Source organism: Alosa pseudoharengus, unplaced genomic scaffold (assembly GCF_046254945.1).
Source record: "Alosa pseudoharengus isolate Yale_2024_CS ecotype anadromous, Long Island Sound unplaced genomic scaffold, YU_APseudo_1.1 YU_APseudo_1.1_scf_20, whole genome shotgun sequence".
NCBI lineage: Eukaryota > Metazoa > Chordata > Actinopteri > Clupeiformes > Clupeidae > Alosa > Alosa pseudoharengus.
Window position 1 is genome coordinate 26657671 of NW_027468664.1, and position 20384 is coordinate 26678054.

Below are 20384 nucleotides of genomic sequence, written 5' to 3' on the forward strand. Positions count from 1 at the left end.
GGCTCATATTAGGGAAATGATGAGGCTGCTGGCAGCTCTAGACTATCACTGATTAGCCGGCCAGTGAGCTGATGGTCGACCTAAAGGTAATGAGGACAGGGTTAAGAGATTTAATCAGAGCCTCTGGGTTTAGGCCTGCAAAAGACACCGACCAACGACTCACTAAGAGCTGATCAAAAGGTAACGGCAGCGTGCCTGATGAGAGAGAAAGGGAGAGAGAGAGGGAGAGGCAGGAGAAAGAGGGAGAGGGGGGGGAAGAGAAAGAGAGAGAGAGAGAGAGAAATTGAGAGAGGGGGGGGGAGAAAGAGAGAGGGGGGGAGAAAGAGAGAGAGAGGCTTGGCATGGCATGGCATGTTGTGATTGTCTGTCTCTCGTTAACTGCCTGGTTAGACCCATCTAATCTAAAGAGGAGCTGGGGGGTAAGGGGCGGGGGGCGGGGAGCCCTGGTCGTCTTAGTCCACAGATTGGCATGAAATGCTGCGTAGCATAACTTTAGCATGCAGTCATGGGAAGAAATGAGTGTGTGTGTGAGTGAGTGAGTGTGTGTGTGCGTGTGGGGGGGGGGGGGGATAAGAGAGAAGGAGAGGGAGAGAGAGACAGACAGAGAGAGAAAAAGAGGCGGGGGAAGAGAGAAAAAGGATATAAGAGAGAGTGAGAAAAACAGAGGAAGACGGGGGAGACACAGAAAGATGGAAAGAGGGAGAGAGAGATGAGGGGGCAAGAGGAGATAGAGAGGCAGATCTGCTAATGTACTTTCCCAGGCTAATCCTTTAGTACTCCCAAGTGGCTTACTACGCACTGGGTGAAGATGCTGAGAGCCACTGGTCTGAGCCCTCCATCTATCTCTCTTTTTCCATCCATCTCTCCCTCTCTCCATCTCTCCCTCTCTCCATCTCTCCCTCTCTCCATTTCTCTATCAACCGCTCACTACCTCTCTGGCCCATATCTGGCCCAGCTTCCCTCTCAAATTCAAAAGGACATGACATGACACTGCCATGACCACAGAATCGTTTAAGTGATGCAATTCAGCTAACACACACACACACACACACACACACACACACGAAAAAGATGAACTTAATGGTTTAAGCAGATAGCAATAGGAGGAGGAGCAAAAAAGGAAGAACGAACCATGAACTGACTTTTTTACAGCTTCCTACCTACTTCACCTCCTTCTCAGTCAGAAACAGACACTGAAACTCAGAGAGCTGGTGTGTGTGTGTGACTTTTCAAATTCAAATGTTTCTCTGTAAAGATTGACAGTTGTTCACTTTGATACTGTGAACAAAATGTCCAGCAACAAGGTAAACGCCACAAAACTTTCACCTCTACTTGTCGAATCTGAACACACCTCTGGCACAATACTCCCACTCCACATAGCACTGATCTCGACTCATAGCGTACCCTTCTGCACTGTCTCAGAGGATCGCAGGCGCAAAGGCCCATGCCTCCTATACTGTTTTCCTCTCTCCAGCACGTCACGTTCCACATACAAGCCACCGTGCCCTGCCCCCTTATCGCTGTGATAAGCCGAACATAGTACACAAGTTTTTAAAAACACTATTTACGACATCACGGTCCGAACTCCAGGAATGATGACTGATAACTTTTCACCGAAGAATGTACACTATTTATGACTTTAAAAGCAGAGCAAGCTTTATTCAAGCACGCACCGTGACAACAAAGGATAAATGCCAGAACAAAAACATACCTGAGTGTATATATAACCTGTCTGGCAACACACACCTTTTCTTACCATCCCGTTTCTGAATCAGCACAAACTGTGGTTTGGAACTAGTGAGCTAACTACCTAAAATGCATACACAAAATTATCTTTGAAAATCACAAAGAGCCTCAGTGGCAGAAACAACATGCTAATTTGCCAACATGCTAACAAATGTCTCTTGACTATCAAGTGTTCAGTACCGACCTATGAAAGCTGTGAGAGGGCTGTTCCTGTGTAATCCTGAGAGGAATGGCACGCGTGTTAATCTGTCCTTCATATGACCTCATATACCATTAAGATGATTCTGCACGACACCAAAACTTGCCTGGAAAAATATACCTCAATAGTGTGTCAACTTCTTAAGTAAGTGTACTGTTGCTTTATCCGTATACAACCTGTGATGACCTTGAACCTGATCAGAATAATCACCTGTCAGCTACAGCTATCATATTTGAGATGTCTAAGAAAGATTCAATATATTCTTGAAGGCCAGTATATTACCAGCAGAATTAATTTCATTAATTAATGAATTAAATGTAATTAATGTACTAATTTGTTATGTCACTAACATCAACGCATCAAACTGCCATGACCGTTTTCATGGAAAACTCAAGAGAACAAGATGTCAGCTGCCCAAGGGAGCCAGACTAGGGTGTGTGAAAGGGAGAGCGTATGTGTGTGTGAGCGCATCTGCATGTGTGTGTGTGTTTGTGTGTGTGAGAAAAACAGAGAGTATGCAGATGTGCGAGTGTGAGAAAGAGAGTGTGTGTGTTTGGATGTGTGTGTGAGTGTGAGCTATGTGGGGGTTGTTGTTGTATGAGACCCCAGCACTGCAGCTGAGAACAGTTTGCATTGTTGTGAGGAATTCCATGTCAACAAACCCCAGGGAATAAGAGGGAAAGTGAGAGAGCAGCAGACTCCAAAGCTGGGGAGGTGCAGTAGTGTGTGTGTGTGTGTGTGTGTGTGTGTGTGTGTGTGTGTGTGTGTGTGTGTGTGTGTTGGGGGGGAGGACCAGGCCCCACACCCTTGGAGGATGTGAAGTAGGTGTGTGTGTTTAGGGAGAGGACCAGGTTGGGAGATATGTGTGAGAATTATTATAAACTTTGTGTGTGTGCAAGTCTGTGAGAGTATTTGTGTGTGTGTGTGTGTGTGTGTGTGTCTCAAGCAAAGGTGGGTGTGTCAGGAGAAGATGGGGATGGGGGTGTGATGTGGTGGGGGTGCAGTATGCGAGACTCTGACTCTGAACAAAGAGCCGTCTCTGTTCCCGTGCCACCCGAGAATACCAGGCATCTCGCCACTGCACAAAGTGTGCTCAGTTCAGCCGGCATGCCACACTCCCCTGTGGACCCCGCAATGTGTGTGTGCTGCGTGCGCATATGTCTTCTGTGTGTGAGTGAGCAGGTCTCTTGGGTCTGTGTGTATGTCTCAGTGTGTGTGTGTCTCAGTGTGTGTGTGTGTGTGTATTTTGTGCAGGACAGGGTTTACTTTAGCCACTGTTGATGCAAGCGTCCCTCACACACTGCCCTGTCCACACAGAGAGCAGTGTCTGGTGGTAGTAGTAGTAGTAGTGTGTGTGTGTGTGTGTGTGTGAGAGAGCGAGAGAGAGAGAGAGAGAGAGAGAGAGAGAGAGAGAGAGAGAGAGAGAGAGAGAGAGAGAGAGAGAGAGAGAGAGAGAGAGAGTCTGCAGAGGCATCAGGGGAACAGGGGGAGAACTAGGGAGAAGGCCAACAGTGTATCTATGGTGGGAAGCCCTGTGCAAAGCCAATAGGGCCACTGTGTGGTGCAGTCAAAAAATAACCTCTCCATACTATTAGAGACAAAGGCAAAAAAGGCCCAACTGAGAAGTGGTGTACAAGAGAAACCGTAAGCGCCACAACTACAGTAACGTCAACATTTTCCTGAAAAGCACTTAAAACCTAGCCTGGCGAAACCCTTTCTGCCCTGATTTCTGGTTGTAGAGTGTAGAGTGATGTGGGTCTTAATTCAAAGCTGTTCAAAATAAACTTTGTTTTTTCCCTTAAACTTCTACTATGAAGGAAATGGGTGGGGAAGAGTTTCTAAAAATAGTTTGTGCTCCATTAAGCATTACAAGGTAAATAAAAGTTTCCCTCTAAACTGTCTACCAACACCTTCCCCAAAAAACTTCTCCATGCTTCCAAGATAGAGAGGCCCCATTCTGTCTGCAGAGGATACTAGTTTGAACACAGACCTATCATTACATAACTCCAGTACTTTTGGGTACAGTCGAAAAGTACAGACCTCCTCCAGATGGAACGCATGTGTAGGCCACTTCACGGACCTCTGAAACTGAATTGTTAGGCTGCTGCTCGCCTTTATCTTCGTCGTGATCTGTTGAATAAGGTCTTTTACAATAACATCCTAACGCACCGCGAAATGTGGGTCGTGCATTCTTCAGAAACCCACATCACATCAGGAAGGCAATTAGGTTGTTCAGGTATGCAGGTATAAGGCGTTTAAATTTTGATTGATTAAAGGGACTGTGAACTCCGTGCCCGAACCACAACCGTACTCTTGCTCAATACCTCTACCCTGATAGTCTTCTTGAGCAGCCCACCCGTGCAACAAGTGTCAAGACACTGAACAGCAATATATTGATAACGAATGCAATGGGCTATATTATAGCTGGCCTTTCATAGCAATTTTTTTTTCACACCCGCAAAACCAAACAAAATATCATGCTAAAAATCAGGCCTATGAATAGATAATGACCAAAACGACATAGAAGCAGATGCAGACTGAGGTTTCAGTCATACTTACAGTGCTGTACAGAACACCGTCATTTTCTCCCGGTTCAGACAATTCGCTGAGATTTCGATCCCAGTGTAAAAACGGTTCAGCGCTGTCCAGTATTTCCATGCCTTCACCAGTTGATTGCTTAGGAGTCGACTGTCTAACCTGCGTCTTCTCAACAGATGATATCAATGTAGGCTATGTAGCAAAAAAGGAAAGCAGATATGCTACAATGTTGCCAGAACGCAGCGTGATAAAATGTTGCAGGAATCGGCAACAACTTTTCCTTCCGTCAGCGAAAAGTTGAATTAGCCTAATAACTTGAACAGTCTTTGCACTGCGTAGTCAGTTGCGACACACGACTCGGATGGCTTGTCGTTACATCAACAAAGCAAAATGACTCCCTGGAAAGACGACAGTGAAGAGGCAATAGAAGATTAACCCCGACGCTTCCTTGTTTATTTTCTCTGACTTGTAGTATGCAACCAACGACGGACTTTCTCTCGATTTCTTGAGTTGAGGTGATACCCTGTCTCAGACTAGCAGGAATTTGGGGGCGGGGAATGGGTGGGAGTAGTCGTGAGAGAGGCAATTATTTTAGGTGGAGCTACCCAATAGCATTTAGTTCGAGGAATGCGACAGCCGTAAATATAGCCTACAATCAAGGCCATCACCACACACCCACAGTATAATGTTTTTAACGTGAATATTTGTCTTAGGAGACAACCTTAGGTAAATGAACAATTAACAGTGGTACTAAACTATGTTGGCTACACTTCGTAATCCCCGTCCTTATTCTTGGAAGCAAACGAATCAGATGGGCTGCTGCTTTCAAAACGAATGCAAACAAATGGTCCAGCCGACTGAAAGCTCTAAGAACCAATCAGTGTTACGGCCGATTTCGCATCGTTTGACAGACAGCATGAACGCCCAATAGGGACGAACTTATCCATAACTTTCAACAAACTGAGTTGAGACAAGACTACCAAACTGACAGTGCCCGCCTTATACAACCTCCTTCAAAACAGAGGCTTCCAGAAGTGGCTCACTACTTCAAATAATACTTAAAACTAAATCTAAATGGAGGAGAATCCAAAGACTGCACTCAAAATCCTTTAGGTCCAGCTGCACATGCTAAACACACACACTTGAATGGAGACTAAATGTTATATGAAATATAGGTCCATCCTAAGACTGATGCAATATCATGTCCATGTGACAAAAACCATCAAGTCTTCAGGTTCACATCATGCATCAAAGAATGTTACATTAAATAACTTTTCTCTTACAGAAAAAAGGCACATGGACCCACAGATAATTGGAAAAAGGGGATATATATATTTCACATAATACATACAAGGACTTGGTTTAACATGGTCAGTAGAAACTGTGTCTAACATGAAATGCATGAATTAATATAAATCAGATTTCGCAGAAACGGTCGGTCTTTGCTATTTCAGTGAACACATCCATATTCACATGTCTGAAAAGCAAAACCATGCAAAACAACCCCCCACCAGGTGTTGAAACTAACGGTTGAGAAACATAACCGAAAGATTCTGAGGATAACTCAAGAAGACATCTAGTCAGTTTGATGTTAAAGTTGTCTATGAGCACAGCCTATGAATTTTACTTTTAGAAAGCATTTGGATCCTCATGGAGGATTGCTAGCCAAAAAACAACCTGTAGGATTCTCGAGACCTACTACAACACATTTCTGCATTTGGATTACATCTCGTACATTAGAAAAGGGGGGAAAAAAATCTGTTTTTGGACTGATTTCCCAGTGTTAACAAAAGCTCTATAACTTATCATTAGAGACAGCTAGTGAGTCAGACCAGGGCGGAATTCCTAATTATGGTTTGTGCTGGATCTTGACAAGAACAATAATAATCGAAAATGCTGACTTGTTCACATGATCCAAACAAAATATGGTCAGACCAACTGTACTTTGGTGTGTCAATACTGTGGCAGATGTGTTCGAGGCCAAAGTGCTGTATGTTGGCACCCCCTGTTGGTGAACAGGGGGCATGTTAAAGTCACAATCTTGGAACCATCACAGCTCCAAGGACTTCAGGCACTAAACTCCTACAAGAAAATAACATGACATGGAAAAAAAAAGGTCTTCTGATGGTTTACATCCCTCCAACAAAGAGATCAACTTCACATTCTGTCTCGGACATTGTCACTTAAAAATACAATGTTATCTGTGGAGAGAGAGGGGTAGAGAGAGAAACAGAGTTCAGCCATGTGTACAGGGGGTAAATCAAACATTAACAAGCAATAGCCACGCTCACATGGACACTTTTTTAATCCGATTAGAAATGGAATAACGGCTCAATTGGAATAACAATTTTCATATAAACACCTCTCAATCAGAATAAAAATGCCTGATCCAATCAGAATTTTACTGATGTTACCGTTTCTGCACTGCAATGGTACTGTTACCACACTGCACATAGCTGTGCATACTGTACATATCTGTCTATATGGTTCATACTGAATATCCATATTTAGGCTATTCTGTTTTTCTTATAATATATTCTGTTAATACACTGGATATATCAATATTATTCTGCTTCTACGCTGCAGATATCTGTATTCTGTACATGTTGTTCATACTACATAGCCATATTTATTCTGTTCTTATAAGGTTACTGTTAATACACTGCACATATTTATATTTAATTTATATTACCGGTACTGTAAACCACCTCCTGTAAACCAACTGTATACTACTGTGTCTAGTCTAGTGTCTACACTGCACTATATCTTGTCCTATCTATGCACCACCTGTCTATACATTGTATATCACATTGCACTTTTCTGCACTTCTGGTTAGATGCAAACTGCATTTCGTTGTCTTAGTACTTGTACTCTGTACAATGACAATAAAGTTGAATCTTATCTAATTTTAATCAGAATGAGAGAGGTATTCCTCTCCGATTCCGATTTAACAGCCATGTATACGGTCAATCGGATTGGCTGCTGTATCTTCTCAACAAAAAGTAGGCAACAACAGCTATTCCGATCAAAGATTTTAAAGCGCTTGAGAGCACCTGATTGGAATAGAACGTACCCCATGTAAACAGACAGCACAATATTTTCAATCGGAATAGTTTAATCGGAATGACAAAAAAACTGTCCATGTAAATGTGGCTATTGTAAACAATGAATTTTCTTGATGTAAAATGCCCTTACCTTTATGACAAAGAACTATAGTAATAGTATATATACAGTATATACTATCTGCAATACCTCTATAATATTCTTGCTATTTATAGTGTTCCTTTAGCAGAGTCTTAGAGTACATCTATATGTCTCAATATACTATAAGACTCCAATAAACTATAGTGTTCTTGTAAGATTACTATAACAATTGTCCCAAAATACTATAAGATTCCTATAGTTCTTTGTTGGGGTAATGAACTCAATTACATGCCAATGTAATTTCATCTATGAACACACACATTAAGCTATACATGCCATAGCTAATATTTCTTACTCTTTATTTGTTAGCTTGCCAGAGGAGCTCACCTGCAATGATAGTGGTGGCCTGGCGTCTGACGTTGTTTTTGTCCACATATTCTCCATAATCCAGTTTGCCCTCCACCAGCACACGTGACCTGAGACCACACACACAACAAGACAGTATGGGACAAGTGCAACGCACGAGGTAACAGGAGAACAGGAAACGTGGTTGGGTCATTTGAGGGCTTCCAATTACTTTTAGGAGGGGTGAATTCATTAATCAGTTAAAGGAACACGACACCTTTTTGGAAAGCTAATGTAAATCAGGTTTTTAGGCCAAGTATACTTGCGTATACAAGGAATTTGGTCTCTGCATTTATCCCATCCATGAATTAGTGAACACACAGAGCACACAGTGAACACAAAGTGAGGTAAAGCAACTAACCCGGAGCATTGAGCTGCCTTGCTACAGTGGCGCTCGGGGAGCAGTGAGGGATTAGGAGCCTTGCTCAAGGGCACTTCAGCCGTTCCCACTGGCCGGGGATCGAACCGACAACCCTTCAGTTCCAAGCCCGAGGCCCTAACCAGAACGCCACGAGCGCATTTCATACACAAGGCAACTACTTTACATCAGTGGTTCTTAACTGGTCTGGCCTTGGGACCCACGGTTTTTCATTTCATTAGGTAGCTACCCATATATTTGTTTAGCGCTCAAGCCAACGGATACGGTGAGCTACATGGTAAGACACTTGTTTGGAACATGCCGATGTTTTCCATTACGTTTGTGAAGTATTCGACTCCTGATTTTACCTTTCAAAGTACTCAACAGGTTTGTCTTTGACAGGGGTGCTTTGTTTCCATGTGGCATTTTAGTTTTGATGGTTTCATGCTCTCGTGTGCCAGCAATTGTGCCAGTGATCTGATCACCATTAACACTTAATGCCGCTTTCCATAATAAAAGATATTTGAAAATATGCTAAGTGTGTATACTGTGCTCTTTTGTCATGTGGCCAAGAAATAGCAGAACAACAAGAACAACAACAACAACAACAACTGCTTTAGACACATACTGACCCTTTCTTCACATACTGGTAGGCCACATCTCTCAAGCCTGGCTTGAACACAGAGATCCGATGCCACGTGGTTTTCTGGCTGATGTCTCCTGGAAGAGGAAGAGGAACTTGGTTACAATAAATAATTTTCTGAAAATAACTAATGTGTCCCAGTAATTTGCACAGGAAGTAGTTTTGTTTTGCAAGGTGGAACTTAAGCCATATGGCACATTTGTGGCATTTCCTAATATTTAACATTGTCTGCTGTTTTCATCATGGCTTTTTGCCATTCTCCAGAAGTTTATCAGTTCTCAAAATGACGCCACTCTCTTGAGTAAGATATCAGACACACAAAAACGTTCACTACGCTACAGTGTAAGCTGCATAATGGGTGACAAATTCAAACCTCTGATCAGGTCATAGCACAGCTGAAAAAATATATTTTACCCACGGGCATGAAATGGAAGTACACCATAATCCCCCTGACAAAAAAACTGAATGACTTCATGTATCAAAACTGCAATTTTGATACTCAGTAACAAGGTAGTATCAAAATAGTACTCAGTATCAAAACTGCAGTTTTGGAGGAAAGAAATCAGGAAATGCCATATTTTGGACATGAAAAAAACTATATTGCTCTTATATTAGTACATAGTACTCCACTTTACGCCAACTAAAATATCACTGTAACTCCAGTGCACTGTAATTTCAGTCCAAAAACAGCAGCTATGTTTGTAAGGGCTCAAACAATTATCTATTAATGACAATTCTGACAGGTGAAGGTCAACGGACGAATGGATTTGCACTCAGTCTCACTCATATGCAACATGTGGGTGATCACTGTTTTTATCTCTTGCCTGTGTCTGTGTTTGCTCCTTCCCCAGAGCGCCACATCTCGTTCGTCGCCATGGAGAAGATGGTGACGGGGTTCCGGCCCTCCACCTGTCTCATGACGGGGTCCTGCCCCACCCGCCCTAGTAACTGCACCTTATTTATGGCTGAGAGAGAAAGGGGAGAGGTGACGAATTAACCACTTAAGGGGAGTTTTGAACATTCAAACAACTGCAACAATGTAAGGTTCTAAAAATCCACGTTGAATACAATGGAACCCTGATATTCTTTAGAACTTTCATTTCCCAACATTCCAGTCACATCGGTGTGACGATATATCGGATTGAAAACATCAAGGGTTGATAACTGCCAAAATACAGAACATTCAATTCAACACCATTGTTCAATACAATGCTGGGAAGCTGGTTTCTACTATGCAAGTGTGTTTATGATTAAGTGAATTCTGGCAGATAAATTAGCATTTCATAGTCCTCCAACTGCAGATCAGAATAATTCAAGGGATTCATGATGTTAATTGTGCAACACACTCACACACATTAAATGTGTAGACTACTCACATCGCTCTAATATGAGGCTAGCATCTGTCACCTGGTGCCGGACAAACTGTCTAAATATCTGCAAAAAAGGGCGAGAGCAAAAAGAGGCATTACATTTTTTACATGTATTTAAGATTTATTCATTTAGCAGATGCTTTATCCAAATAAATAAATGGATTTATAATCATAGATCATTCATTATATTCAGTCTACTCAATAGGCTATACAAAAAGACGGCCACAATTAAAAAGTCTGGAATAGACAAGGATAATCCAAGGTTAGCTTCTATGTGATTGGGGTCGTACCTGTACTGATGCGCTTCGGAACATTTTTTGAGAGGACGGACTTCGTACAGCTCCTGACTATAAACATAAAAAAAAACAACCATTCTCCATTTTAATATTAGGCTAACCGTTTAACACTATGACACAAAAAAAAACTGAAGTGCAAACCATGAATTAATTTCTGATACAGAATAACCTATGCAGGGTCATCATTCAGAGGCATTCGCCTATCAAACATTAGGTAAATGAGACGAACATTAAGAAAAGGAGAACTAATTCTGGTTAAATGACCTAATCAGCAAGTGCAAAGGGGTGAAGGCTGTTAACAGGCAAACACAATACTTTAGCCAACTAGCTACCAAGGCAACATCTTGATATGTAACGTGTAAAATGCAGCCATTGATTATCTAATTAATGCGTTTGGTATGCAGTACAAATATTTAACATAATTTGGGTGCAACTTTAATTACATTTCTGTTCACAACACCAATGAATAACATAATATTACTACCACTTACATGCTTACATGCAGAGTCGCGATGGACAACTCTTCTGTAACCCCACGCTTTTTCCGGTCCTTCATTAAAAATGGTCCCCGGAATACTGTTCCGTTTCAGAGGATGTTCCTCTTTCTTTAAAAACTGAATGCAAGCAATAGGCCTAGCCTACTCTAAGGATGCAACATAGACTGTATGGGATGCAATCTACAGGGGACGTGTGATAAAAGATAAATAGGCATTTTTTTCAACGAAATTGTACAATGTTTTAATTGTACATTTATAGAGAAAACATTAAAATGTGAAAAAGGGAGTCCATTGTAAAACGTTGCATTATGAATGGAGCATCTATGAAATCTGCAGATTCTGAATACAACTAGATGTACCGCAGAGCGGTACAAAATATGACCGCCGCCCAGTCCAGCACATTTTTTCCACAAAAATAAATCAAGCTGAAAGGCCTATATGATTCTAACTGTCTCACTAAATTGCATCATCCACACTCAATTCTCATGGGTATCTGCTAGACAACAAGTACCAAAACATGATTAGTTCATAGATTTCACATGTAAAATTCATTTTATACAACCCCACCCCCATTACTGTGAATGTGTGTGCGTGTGTATCTGTTTATGCACATGTGTGCACATGGAATGGGTTAAGATGACCCCTGGACGCAAACATACGAAAAAAATTGGTCATCCTAGGCCCTACGGTTCTCAAGATATTCACAGAAAACTGTGTCTGCCCTACCCTCCTTTCGGGGGTCCAGTCCAGCGGGACCGAAACGAAAAATTATGGTTTCATGCTATCCATGTGGGGTTACATACCCACCAAGTTTTGTGTACCCCAGTCGTTCAGTGTCCCGGGAATCCTTGTTGGTGTACGGTCACTAAATGTACACATAAATTATTTTATTGTGTGGCCCCCCATGAGCGGAATTCCACAAAACTTGGCATGCATTCAGAGGGTGTCATAATGATCCTACACTTCCAATTTCGTGCAGTTTTGATTATGTTAGGTCACAGATACCTGCGATTATAACACCTCATTTTTACTTTTTTGTGTTTAATGTCCACACACTGAAGTAGCTGCCAATATTTAATTTGACTAAAAAACGGCAATGTTTCAACCCATGGGAATAGTGCAGTGGAGGAGACCAACCTCTTTGCCACCATGCTAGAAAATCTTATGGGATTCATAGGCTAATTATAGGTTTAGAAACAGTGGCCTTATATACCATATTTATGACCGCCGCGCAGCGAAGCATGCTTTTTCGCATGTCCAAATTTCCGTCAAGGATTCCCGGGTCATTGTAAGACCGGGGTACACGAAACTTGGTGGGCATGTAACCCCACAAGGGTAGCATGGAACCATCATTTTTCGTTTTGATCTGTAGCCCCCCCGCTGGACTGGACCCCCCGAAAGGAGGGTAGGGCAGTCACAGTTTTCTGTGAATATCTCGAGAACCGTAGGGTTTAGGAGGACCATTTTTTTTGTATGTTGATCTCAAGGGGCCATGTCAACCCATTCCATAACCACTCATTTCATGTATAGCGCCACCTAGTTAATTCATTCTTCACACTTTTCACCCATGGCTGAAGCGCTCACAGACTACTAGTACGTTACTCATATTGTAACCGACACAGAGATATGTGGAATTGTTCCTGTGTTTCTGTGGTATTTGTGCCCCGTAAGGGCCTGCATTTTGTCTTGTTATGTTGCTGAATCTGATTGAATTATAAACAGCTATACAGCAACAAAGAGGAACGGCCAAAGCATTTGTTGGTATTTGTTTGTTGCTGCCCTCATCAAGGGCTTGCATTTTGTCTTGTTAATGTTGCTGACTGGATCATAAACGGCCACAGCAACGAAGAGGAATGACCAAAGAATTTGTTGGCATCATTAGTGTGGAGGAGGTGGATCCAGGATACCAGACACCACTGCTAAGTCACCTTGAAGTGCCATAGGGCCTAATTCAATTAAACAGCGATAAGGACACCTTCTTGGACACCTGCTTGATAACCGCATTGAAATGTTCACAAGGCTACTCTGTTGATGTTTTTACACACTAAGGTTGCTTTGTTTGTGATTCTGTTGTTGTTGCTTTGGTTCTTTGGTTGTGCATTCAGATTTCTGGCAGTACATGTTGTAAGGATCATTGTAGGTCAACCTTTGCAGATCCAGGGTATAACATGTGTCACTTTTTCAACTGCCGCCAGCCAACTGTCCATTGTTGTTATGTCCTGCCTCCTGTTGTGTAAAGTTAAATTGGCTTTGCTGTTGACAGTTGTTGCCACTGTGGGAAGTTCTCTTCAGCACAAGGAATTAAACACGTCTCCTGGGTTGTTGCAGTAACCTACACACAGCCTTCGTCGTAGAATGTGTGCATCTCTATCATATAACGTTGTAATGCAAATACTGTAAATTAAAAAGGAAACAACCAGTCAGTTATGAAGCTCTGTATCTTTATTTGAGACTGAGCACCATAGAGTTCCTGTTTTATTGATCAACTCACAGAGAGAGAGGGGGGGGGGGATCTCAATCAGAAACACTTGAAAATGAACAGGATTCAGGAATACATCATCAGGTACCAATACTACAGAGCCAACAGTTGATGAGGTTCAGTTCTAGTTAATTTAATTGATGAACATCTTATAAATACATCTATATGTCATCTATGTCAGTCTGAGGATATATCAAATAGTTATTGAGTGCAGTTCCACAGTTTAACATAAAATACCCCTATAATCTGTTCTAACACAGAACCATCGATGTACTATTGGAACTATTGGTTTGATAGACAGATTATTACTGCTTCATATTTTATTGCGCATTCCTAGAGGAGGATAATCATGACTTGGAAGCACTTCAGAAAATGCTTTTATGCATTATATTTCCCTTATTACAAAGATTTTATAATGCTATTTAGTATTTTTTTTTAATTTCCTGGGCACTTATCTTCATGCTAGCTGCACAAACATGAGGAGAGAACCATCTGATTAATTTTTAATTAGCACTGACTGCAATTGTAGTTTACTGTATACCCTTAATAAACGACAGTATTATCGAAAAAATATAACTTACTAAACTACATGAAAACCACACATAGATTAAAGGAATTATCCGGAGTAAAATGCACTTTAGATCGATTTCCGGATGATTGGGGGTACATACGTTGAGTTGACATCAAAATTATGTCATTCGGATGTGTTTTGAGAAAGTTCGATTGTACCGTTTTCAGTCACAACTCGTAGCCTGGAAGTGAGCGGGGCATTTCAATTGCGCCGCTACAAAACGCTATTTTTATACCTCTTCTACAGTTCCAAACAACATAACACTTACGTGGTAGTGAGTAGAGGGTCCCTAAAGCCAAACCGAAGTATCCCGAGGTCTTTATGTGGTCGAATAGAGAGTCCAGAATGAATTTCATCAAGCCAGTACCTTTCTGGAAATGTAGCCATCTTTGCCGCCACCTTCAGGGGAAAGTCCGTAGGAGTCTTATTGCTGTGTAACACGCTCTGGAAATTCACAATTTCGTCGCCGTTTAAAAAAAAAAAAACATAGTCCAGTCCATACAACTTAATTTCAATTTCGAAAGAAATACTGGACTATGTTTTTTTTTTTTTTTAAAAACGGCGACGAAATTGTGAATTTCCAGAGCGTGTTACAACACACTCAGCAATAAGAGTATAAGAGAATATTCCGGAAAGGTACTGGCTTGATGAAATTCATTCTGGACTCTCTATTCGACCACATAAAGTCCTCGGGATACTTCGGTTTGGCTTTAGGGACCTTCTAGTCACTACCACGTAAGTGTTATGTTGTTTGGAACTGTAGAAGAGGTATAAAAATAGCGTTTTGTAGCGGCGCAATTGAAATGCCCCGCTCACTTCCAGGCTACGAGTTGTGACTGAAAACGGTACAATCAAACTTTCTCAAAACACATCCGAATGACATAATTTTGATGTCAACTCAACGTATGTACCCCCAATCATCCGGAAATCGATCTAAAGTGCATTTTACTCCGGATAATTCCTTTAAGTGCAACATAGATTTCATGAATTTCACTCATCCCTGAACATTTATCTCTGCATAATCTCTCAGAGAATAGATTCCATCAACACAACCCAAGTACAAAAATAAATGTTCTTTGTGTACACACACATATAAACACACACTCTCTCTCTTTCACACACACACACACACACACACGCAAACACAGCTGTGGAATCAAATGGGGGACAGGCATGGGCTCTTCGACTTAGTAAGACACCAAACTTTAACCTTTACGAGACAGACATGCCTAAATTCACTCAAATGAAGACACTTTGATGTTACTGTAATAAGAGTAAGTGCTGAATAGACATTAATGTACATTCACAAGCATATAATGTAAACATACAAACAAACCATCAGATCTGTGGTCAATGAATGTGCAAACCACTTGCTGCACAAGACTGGAGAGTCCTTCTATTATTTTATGTGTACGCCTGTGTGTGTGTGTATGTATGTTTGTGTGTGTTTGTGTGTGTGTGTGTGTGTGTGTGTGTGTGTGTGTGTGTGTGTGTGTGTGTGTGTGTGTGTGTGTATGTGTGTGTGTGTGTGTGTTTGTGTGTGTGTGTGTGTGTGTGTGATTATTTCAGCACATTCTTTATCAGTTCAATAGTCCAAGCAGACGTCTTTTCACTACATGTGCACATGTGTGTTCTTCAGGTGGGACGTGGAACAGAGTTCTCTACACACACTTAACACAAACTCACACACTGCTAGCAGACTGTCATAGTCACTGTGTGACACTGGAATGCACTGAATTCCTGGAATGAAAGACAAGAGGTGTGGCTTGTGACCTATAGGCCGGAGTCAGTTAGCCAATAGCAGTGGTGTTGAGGTGGGTGCTGAGCCAATCAGGGCTCAGTTTAGGGCTGTCGAAGCACCAATGAGTGGAGCTGTGAGAGAAGGCGCTGGGCTGGTAGACTGATGGGGTAGTGGGGAGGCAACTTCTCCACAAACCCTGATGCTTTTACATAGTACCTACAGATGAGAGAGGAGGAGGAGATGAAGTATAAGTATATATAAGTATATATACTCTTTTGATCCCATGAGGGAAATTTGCATTTATCCCAATCAGTGAAACACACTCAGCACACAGTGAACAACACTAATCCTGACGCAGTGAGCTGCCTGCTACAGCGGCGCTCGGGGAGCAGTGAAGGGTTAGGTGCCTTGCTCAAGGGCACTTCAGCCGTTCCTACTGGTCGGGGTTCAAACCAGCAACCCTCCAGTTGCAAGTCCAAAGTCCTAACCAGTAGGCCACGGCTGCCCCATAAGATGAGAGGAGAGGAGAAGGGGGGGGGGGGAGAAGAGGTGAAGGGAGACAAGAGGATAAGAGGATAGGAAAAGAAGAGGAGAGGAAAGGAGTGGAGAGAAAAGATGAGGTGATGAGAAGGAGAGGAAAGGAGAAGAGGAGAGGAGTGAGGAAAATGGGAGACAAGTGAAAAGGAGAAGAGAGGAGAGGAGAAGACAGAAGGAGATGAGAGGAGTGGAGAGAGGAAGAAAGAGGAGGTGATGAGAAGGAGGAGAAAAGAGAGTAGAGACGCAACATTAAAACAATAAAAAGGGATCTGTGATATGGTACTTGAGAAAAGTCAATTACTTAAACTAACTTAAAAATATTTAAGGATCCAGTTTCAACATTAGATGCATACACTTGTTCCAGTGTGTGTGTGTGTGTGTGTGTGTGTGTGTGTGTGTGTGTATGTGTGTGTGTGTGTGTGTGTCCTCCAGTGGCTCACCTGAACTCCTCTCTGAACTCGGCCCTGATGAACTCGCTCAGGATGCGGCTGTACTGAAGGCAGGCCACGAGGACCCGACAGCGCTGGTAGAGCAGAACCGATTGGGACGGGCTCAGAGTGGCCTGGGAACTGGACAGAGCCAGAACCACCTGATGCGTCTGGTAGCCCACAAAGTGGACCTGTGGAAAAGAGAGAGAATAAAGATGGATAGAGAAGAGAGAGAGAGAGAGAAAGAGAGAGAGAAGTAATCAGAATAGACCCTATCTCTTAACCCTCCTGTTATCCTTGGTGTCAATTTGACCCCAAGCAATATATGGTTCACTTTTTTTTTTTTGCTTCATGTTTCATGACTTTTCCTCAATTGAAGGGTACAACAGGGTTAGCATAAAATTTGTTCAATAATATGTTTTCAATGTCCTGTACAAATATTTTGTACATTGATGTTCCTTGGGGTCAGTTTGACCCCAGCTGTATGAAACATAAGATACATGAATATTTGACACATTATGGATATTATTATTTGAATAGTATGGGAACATATTGTTATTATCATTATTACATACACAAGTACTTATTACATATAAGTCATTTTGGCAGGACTGTAAAAGTCAAAAGGGGAAGCAACAGCAAGCCTTTGGGCTGCTGACACTGGATGGGCAATATTGCCAGCCAGGGTTCCAAGGTTCATAAAGGGGTGTGGGGGGGTGGGATTGTTTTGTAGGGCTTTTGATGGTGGTTATCACACTCTTGTTAAGTACCTGTCACAAAAAAACTGGGTAACAATATGAATTATAATCATTTTCTGAGGGTTTATTTAGCAGGGGTCAAATTGACCCCAAGGATAAAGAGTGTCGGTAAGATTTGAGGATAACACAAGGGTTAAAAGATGCACATGCTATGTGATGGCAATGCAAGAGGCAATAAAACAGACCAACATTGTTGGTAACATTGTGCCAAAAATGCCACAAGATAAAACCCATAAGGTTTCTATATGAATGAATATAAATGCTGTAGGAGTGGTGGAATCTGTGGTATGGATTGAGCACTAGTGTGTTGGATCCCCTGCTCTCTGTCACATATCTGGTTGTGTAAACGTAATTCTGAGCCTATAGAGTTTCCCTCCTGCAGAGCTACCATCAATCCATATTACACAACTGATCCTCCAGGCCGGACGGTGTTACAGTACAGTAAAGATCAGGATTAGCTAAGACAAACAGGTTTGTGTGAGATGAGACATCTACTACACGCATGGTTATACATCAGGAAAGGGTCCGATACAAGATAGGAGGTTACGCATTAGGATAAGAGAGAGACTTAGAGAGACAGGAAGAGACACAGCACTACACTTCGGCTTACAGTGGAAGGCTGAGGCTTTAGAGTTTTCAACACCCAGCCAACAGTCAGGAAGTGTTCCATGCTTGGTGTACGGCTAGCCTTTAGGGACAAAAAAGAACAGTGCAACAATGAGTATAAAAAGACCAAAAAGTCAAACAAAAGTCATATATATAAGGCCCAAGCATACAGTATAGGACTTTGAGAAGAAGGCTGAAGTGACAAAAAGTGTAACACCAATTTAATTAGTTCTTCTTGATGATATGATGCATTTGTTTGTTTACAGCACAGCATATGTGTGTGTGTGTGTGTGTGTGTGTGTGTGTGTGTGTGTGTGTGTGTGTGTGTGTGTGTGTGTGTGTGTGTGTAATAGTGGGATTCCCTACCTCTTGACAAAGCACTATGATCTCAAAGAGCAGAGCAGCAGCCACAGCCAGATACTCGGCCTGCAAGATCTGCATCTGAAAGAGATAGAGATGATACACAACCAGAGTGAGCCACAGATACACTGACAAAGCAGAAAAATGAAATAAATAAATAAAATAAAGCCATCAAATGGTAAAAAATAAAACCACCAATAAACAGAGAATCATCAGGTAGTTTGTTGATAATTTGAGCATCTGTAGATAAAGTGTAACCAGTGTAACCATAACAACCCTATGGAAAGTGAAAGTGAAATCATCACTACATAAACAGAAACTTTTTAGCACAAACCTGTGCAGGTATAGAAAATAACAAAACAACTCTGAGCAGCACACCACCCTTCGGTCTACACAGTCCTGTCCTCCTCACTCACCTCTGTGCATTTGTTTGTGCTGTGCTCCATCTCCGCTGAGTCCGAGGCCTGCTGGTCCGGCTCACACACCAGGGCTAGCAGTAGCCTCGCCGTTAGCGCCCCCCTACAAGGGGCAGCATGAAAACAACACAATAGAGTTCTTTTACCAATGAATAAACAAAGGAATTGAGGCCCTCCTGTATGAAGATGGCATGTAGTCAGTATTTTTCATTCTGGAGCTTACATTTTTTAATTTTGTCATTGATGACCTAGACCAGTGTTTCTCAAAGTGTGATCTGGGGACCACTGGTGATTTACACACTGGATACAATGGCACCTAAAGGTTTAAATGAAGACTTCAGTATTAGGCCTTTTCTGTAACTGATTTTGTGATATGTCTCGACTCGACGGTGTGAAGTGCTCTTTGGATATGATTATATATTATAGTTTCTAAATGTGAAGGTAGTCTCCTTTATAGAAATGTATGATTAGTAACCTGTAGACTGAATAGACGCCAATATCATGTTTACTTATTATGACGGCCTAATGCGGCCTGATACACAGCCAAGTACTCTGATAGGGTGGAAGCTTGTACTTTTTTATATAAATAAATTGTTTTTACAAAGTATAGTATATAAATGTTTTTCTATAAGTGCATGTTTTGTAGATATTATGACGTTGTGGATATATGTATATATAAGTGTTTTGTAAATCTATCTAAATATATCACTCTGATGGGTCATGTGACCTTTTGTACTTGTTTAAATATGGCGACTGTCTGTCTGATATTCAAGTCTGATGAAGAGCGTTTAGCTCGAAACGTTACACACGGGTGAAACTCAATAAAAATTCCTGATGGGAGCAAGTGTGCGGACAATCCACTCTTTGATGACCACTGGTGGTCCGCAAGCTATCCCAAGTGGTCCATGAGCAGACGTGGTAAAATATAATATAGATGAGTTGTTTACCATATTAAATATGCGTTTCTTTTTTTATTGGTTAAGTAGTCCTACGTCTGAAAAAGTTTGAGAAACACTGACCTAGACCCATTTTGATGAGCACCCTGTAGTTTTACTGCAACAAACAACAAAGCCTCCCCTTTCTTCAAACTCATTTTGATGCTATACTGATTTATAATACGGAGAATAAAGTCTCTGACATTGTCAGTGTTATTATAACCTATTATAAATTAATTATGACAAGCCCCTTGATTGCCCATCCCACTCACTGATTGGCTGTCAGCATGCTGAGTCTGGCTGGCTCCACCTCCATCTCCCTGAACATGAGACTGAGGGTCTGGACAATGAGAGTGC

General features: G+C 41.8%; 3 protein-coding genes across 3 annotated transcripts in view; all 3 read right to left on the reverse strand.

Moving 5' to 3' along the window:
• creb3l2 (cAMP responsive element binding protein 3-like 2) overlaps window positions 1-5022 on the reverse strand; it is a 38755-nt gene extending 33733 nt beyond the window's left edge. The window contains exon 1 of the mRNA XM_076296973.1: window positions 4505-5022. Within this exon, the coding sequence (XP_076153088.1) occupies window positions 4505-4603 (99 nt within the window). The 5' untranslated portion in view covers window positions 4604-5022. The remainder of the gene's footprint in view (window positions 1-4504) is intronic.
• Window positions 5023-5792: 770 nt separating this feature from the next.
• Window positions 5793-11255, reverse strand: ssbp1 (single-stranded DNA binding protein 1). The gene is made up of 7 exons (XM_076296974.1): window positions 11191-11255; window positions 10694-10750; window positions 10410-10467; window positions 9858-9998; window positions 9023-9110; window positions 8015-8103; window positions 5793-6684 (listed from the first exon to the last, which is right to left on the reverse strand). The coding sequence occupies exons 2-7, from the start codon at window positions 10715-10717 to the stop codon at window positions 6641-6643; spliced, it is 444 nt and encodes a 147-aa protein (XP_076153089.1). The 5' UTR covers window positions 10718-10750; window positions 11191-11255; the 3' UTR covers window positions 5793-6640.
• Window positions 11256-15018: 3763 nt separating this feature from the next.
• The window catches only part of cunh12orf56 (chromosome unknown C12orf56 homolog), a 31422-nt gene continuing 26056 nt past the window's right edge, over window positions 15019-20384 (reverse strand). The window contains exons 8-13 of the mRNA XM_076297403.1: window positions 20300-20384; window positions 19093-19195; window positions 18683-18757; window positions 18321-18398; window positions 16965-17143; window positions 15019-16203 (exon numbers count right to left, since the gene is read on the reverse strand). The exon at window positions 20300-20384 is cut by the window's right edge and continues 5 nt beyond it. Of these exons, the coding sequence (XP_076153518.1) occupies window positions 16089-16203; window positions 16965-17143; window positions 18321-18398; window positions 18683-18757; window positions 19093-19195; window positions 20300-20384 (635 nt within the window). The 3' untranslated portion in view covers window positions 15019-16088. The remainder of the gene's footprint in view (window positions 16204-16964; window positions 17144-18320; window positions 18399-18682; window positions 18758-19092; window positions 19196-20299) is intronic.

What these genes read in the sequence shown, in the direction of transcription:
- ssbp1 (XM_076296974.1), bottom strand. Translation starts at nt 10,717, where the DNA reads ATGTTCCGAAGCGCATCAGTACAG. An exon ending in AGGAGCAAACACAGACACAG is followed by an intron (nt 9,111 to 9,857) that starts GCAAGAGATAAA and finishes TTCCTCTTCCAG; the next exon opens with GAGACATCAGCCAGAAAACC. An exon ending in GGCCACCACTATCATTGCAG is followed by an intron (nt 6,685 to 8,014) that starts GTGAGCTCCTCT and finishes CTCTCTCCACAG; the next exon opens with ATAACATTGTATTTTTAAGT.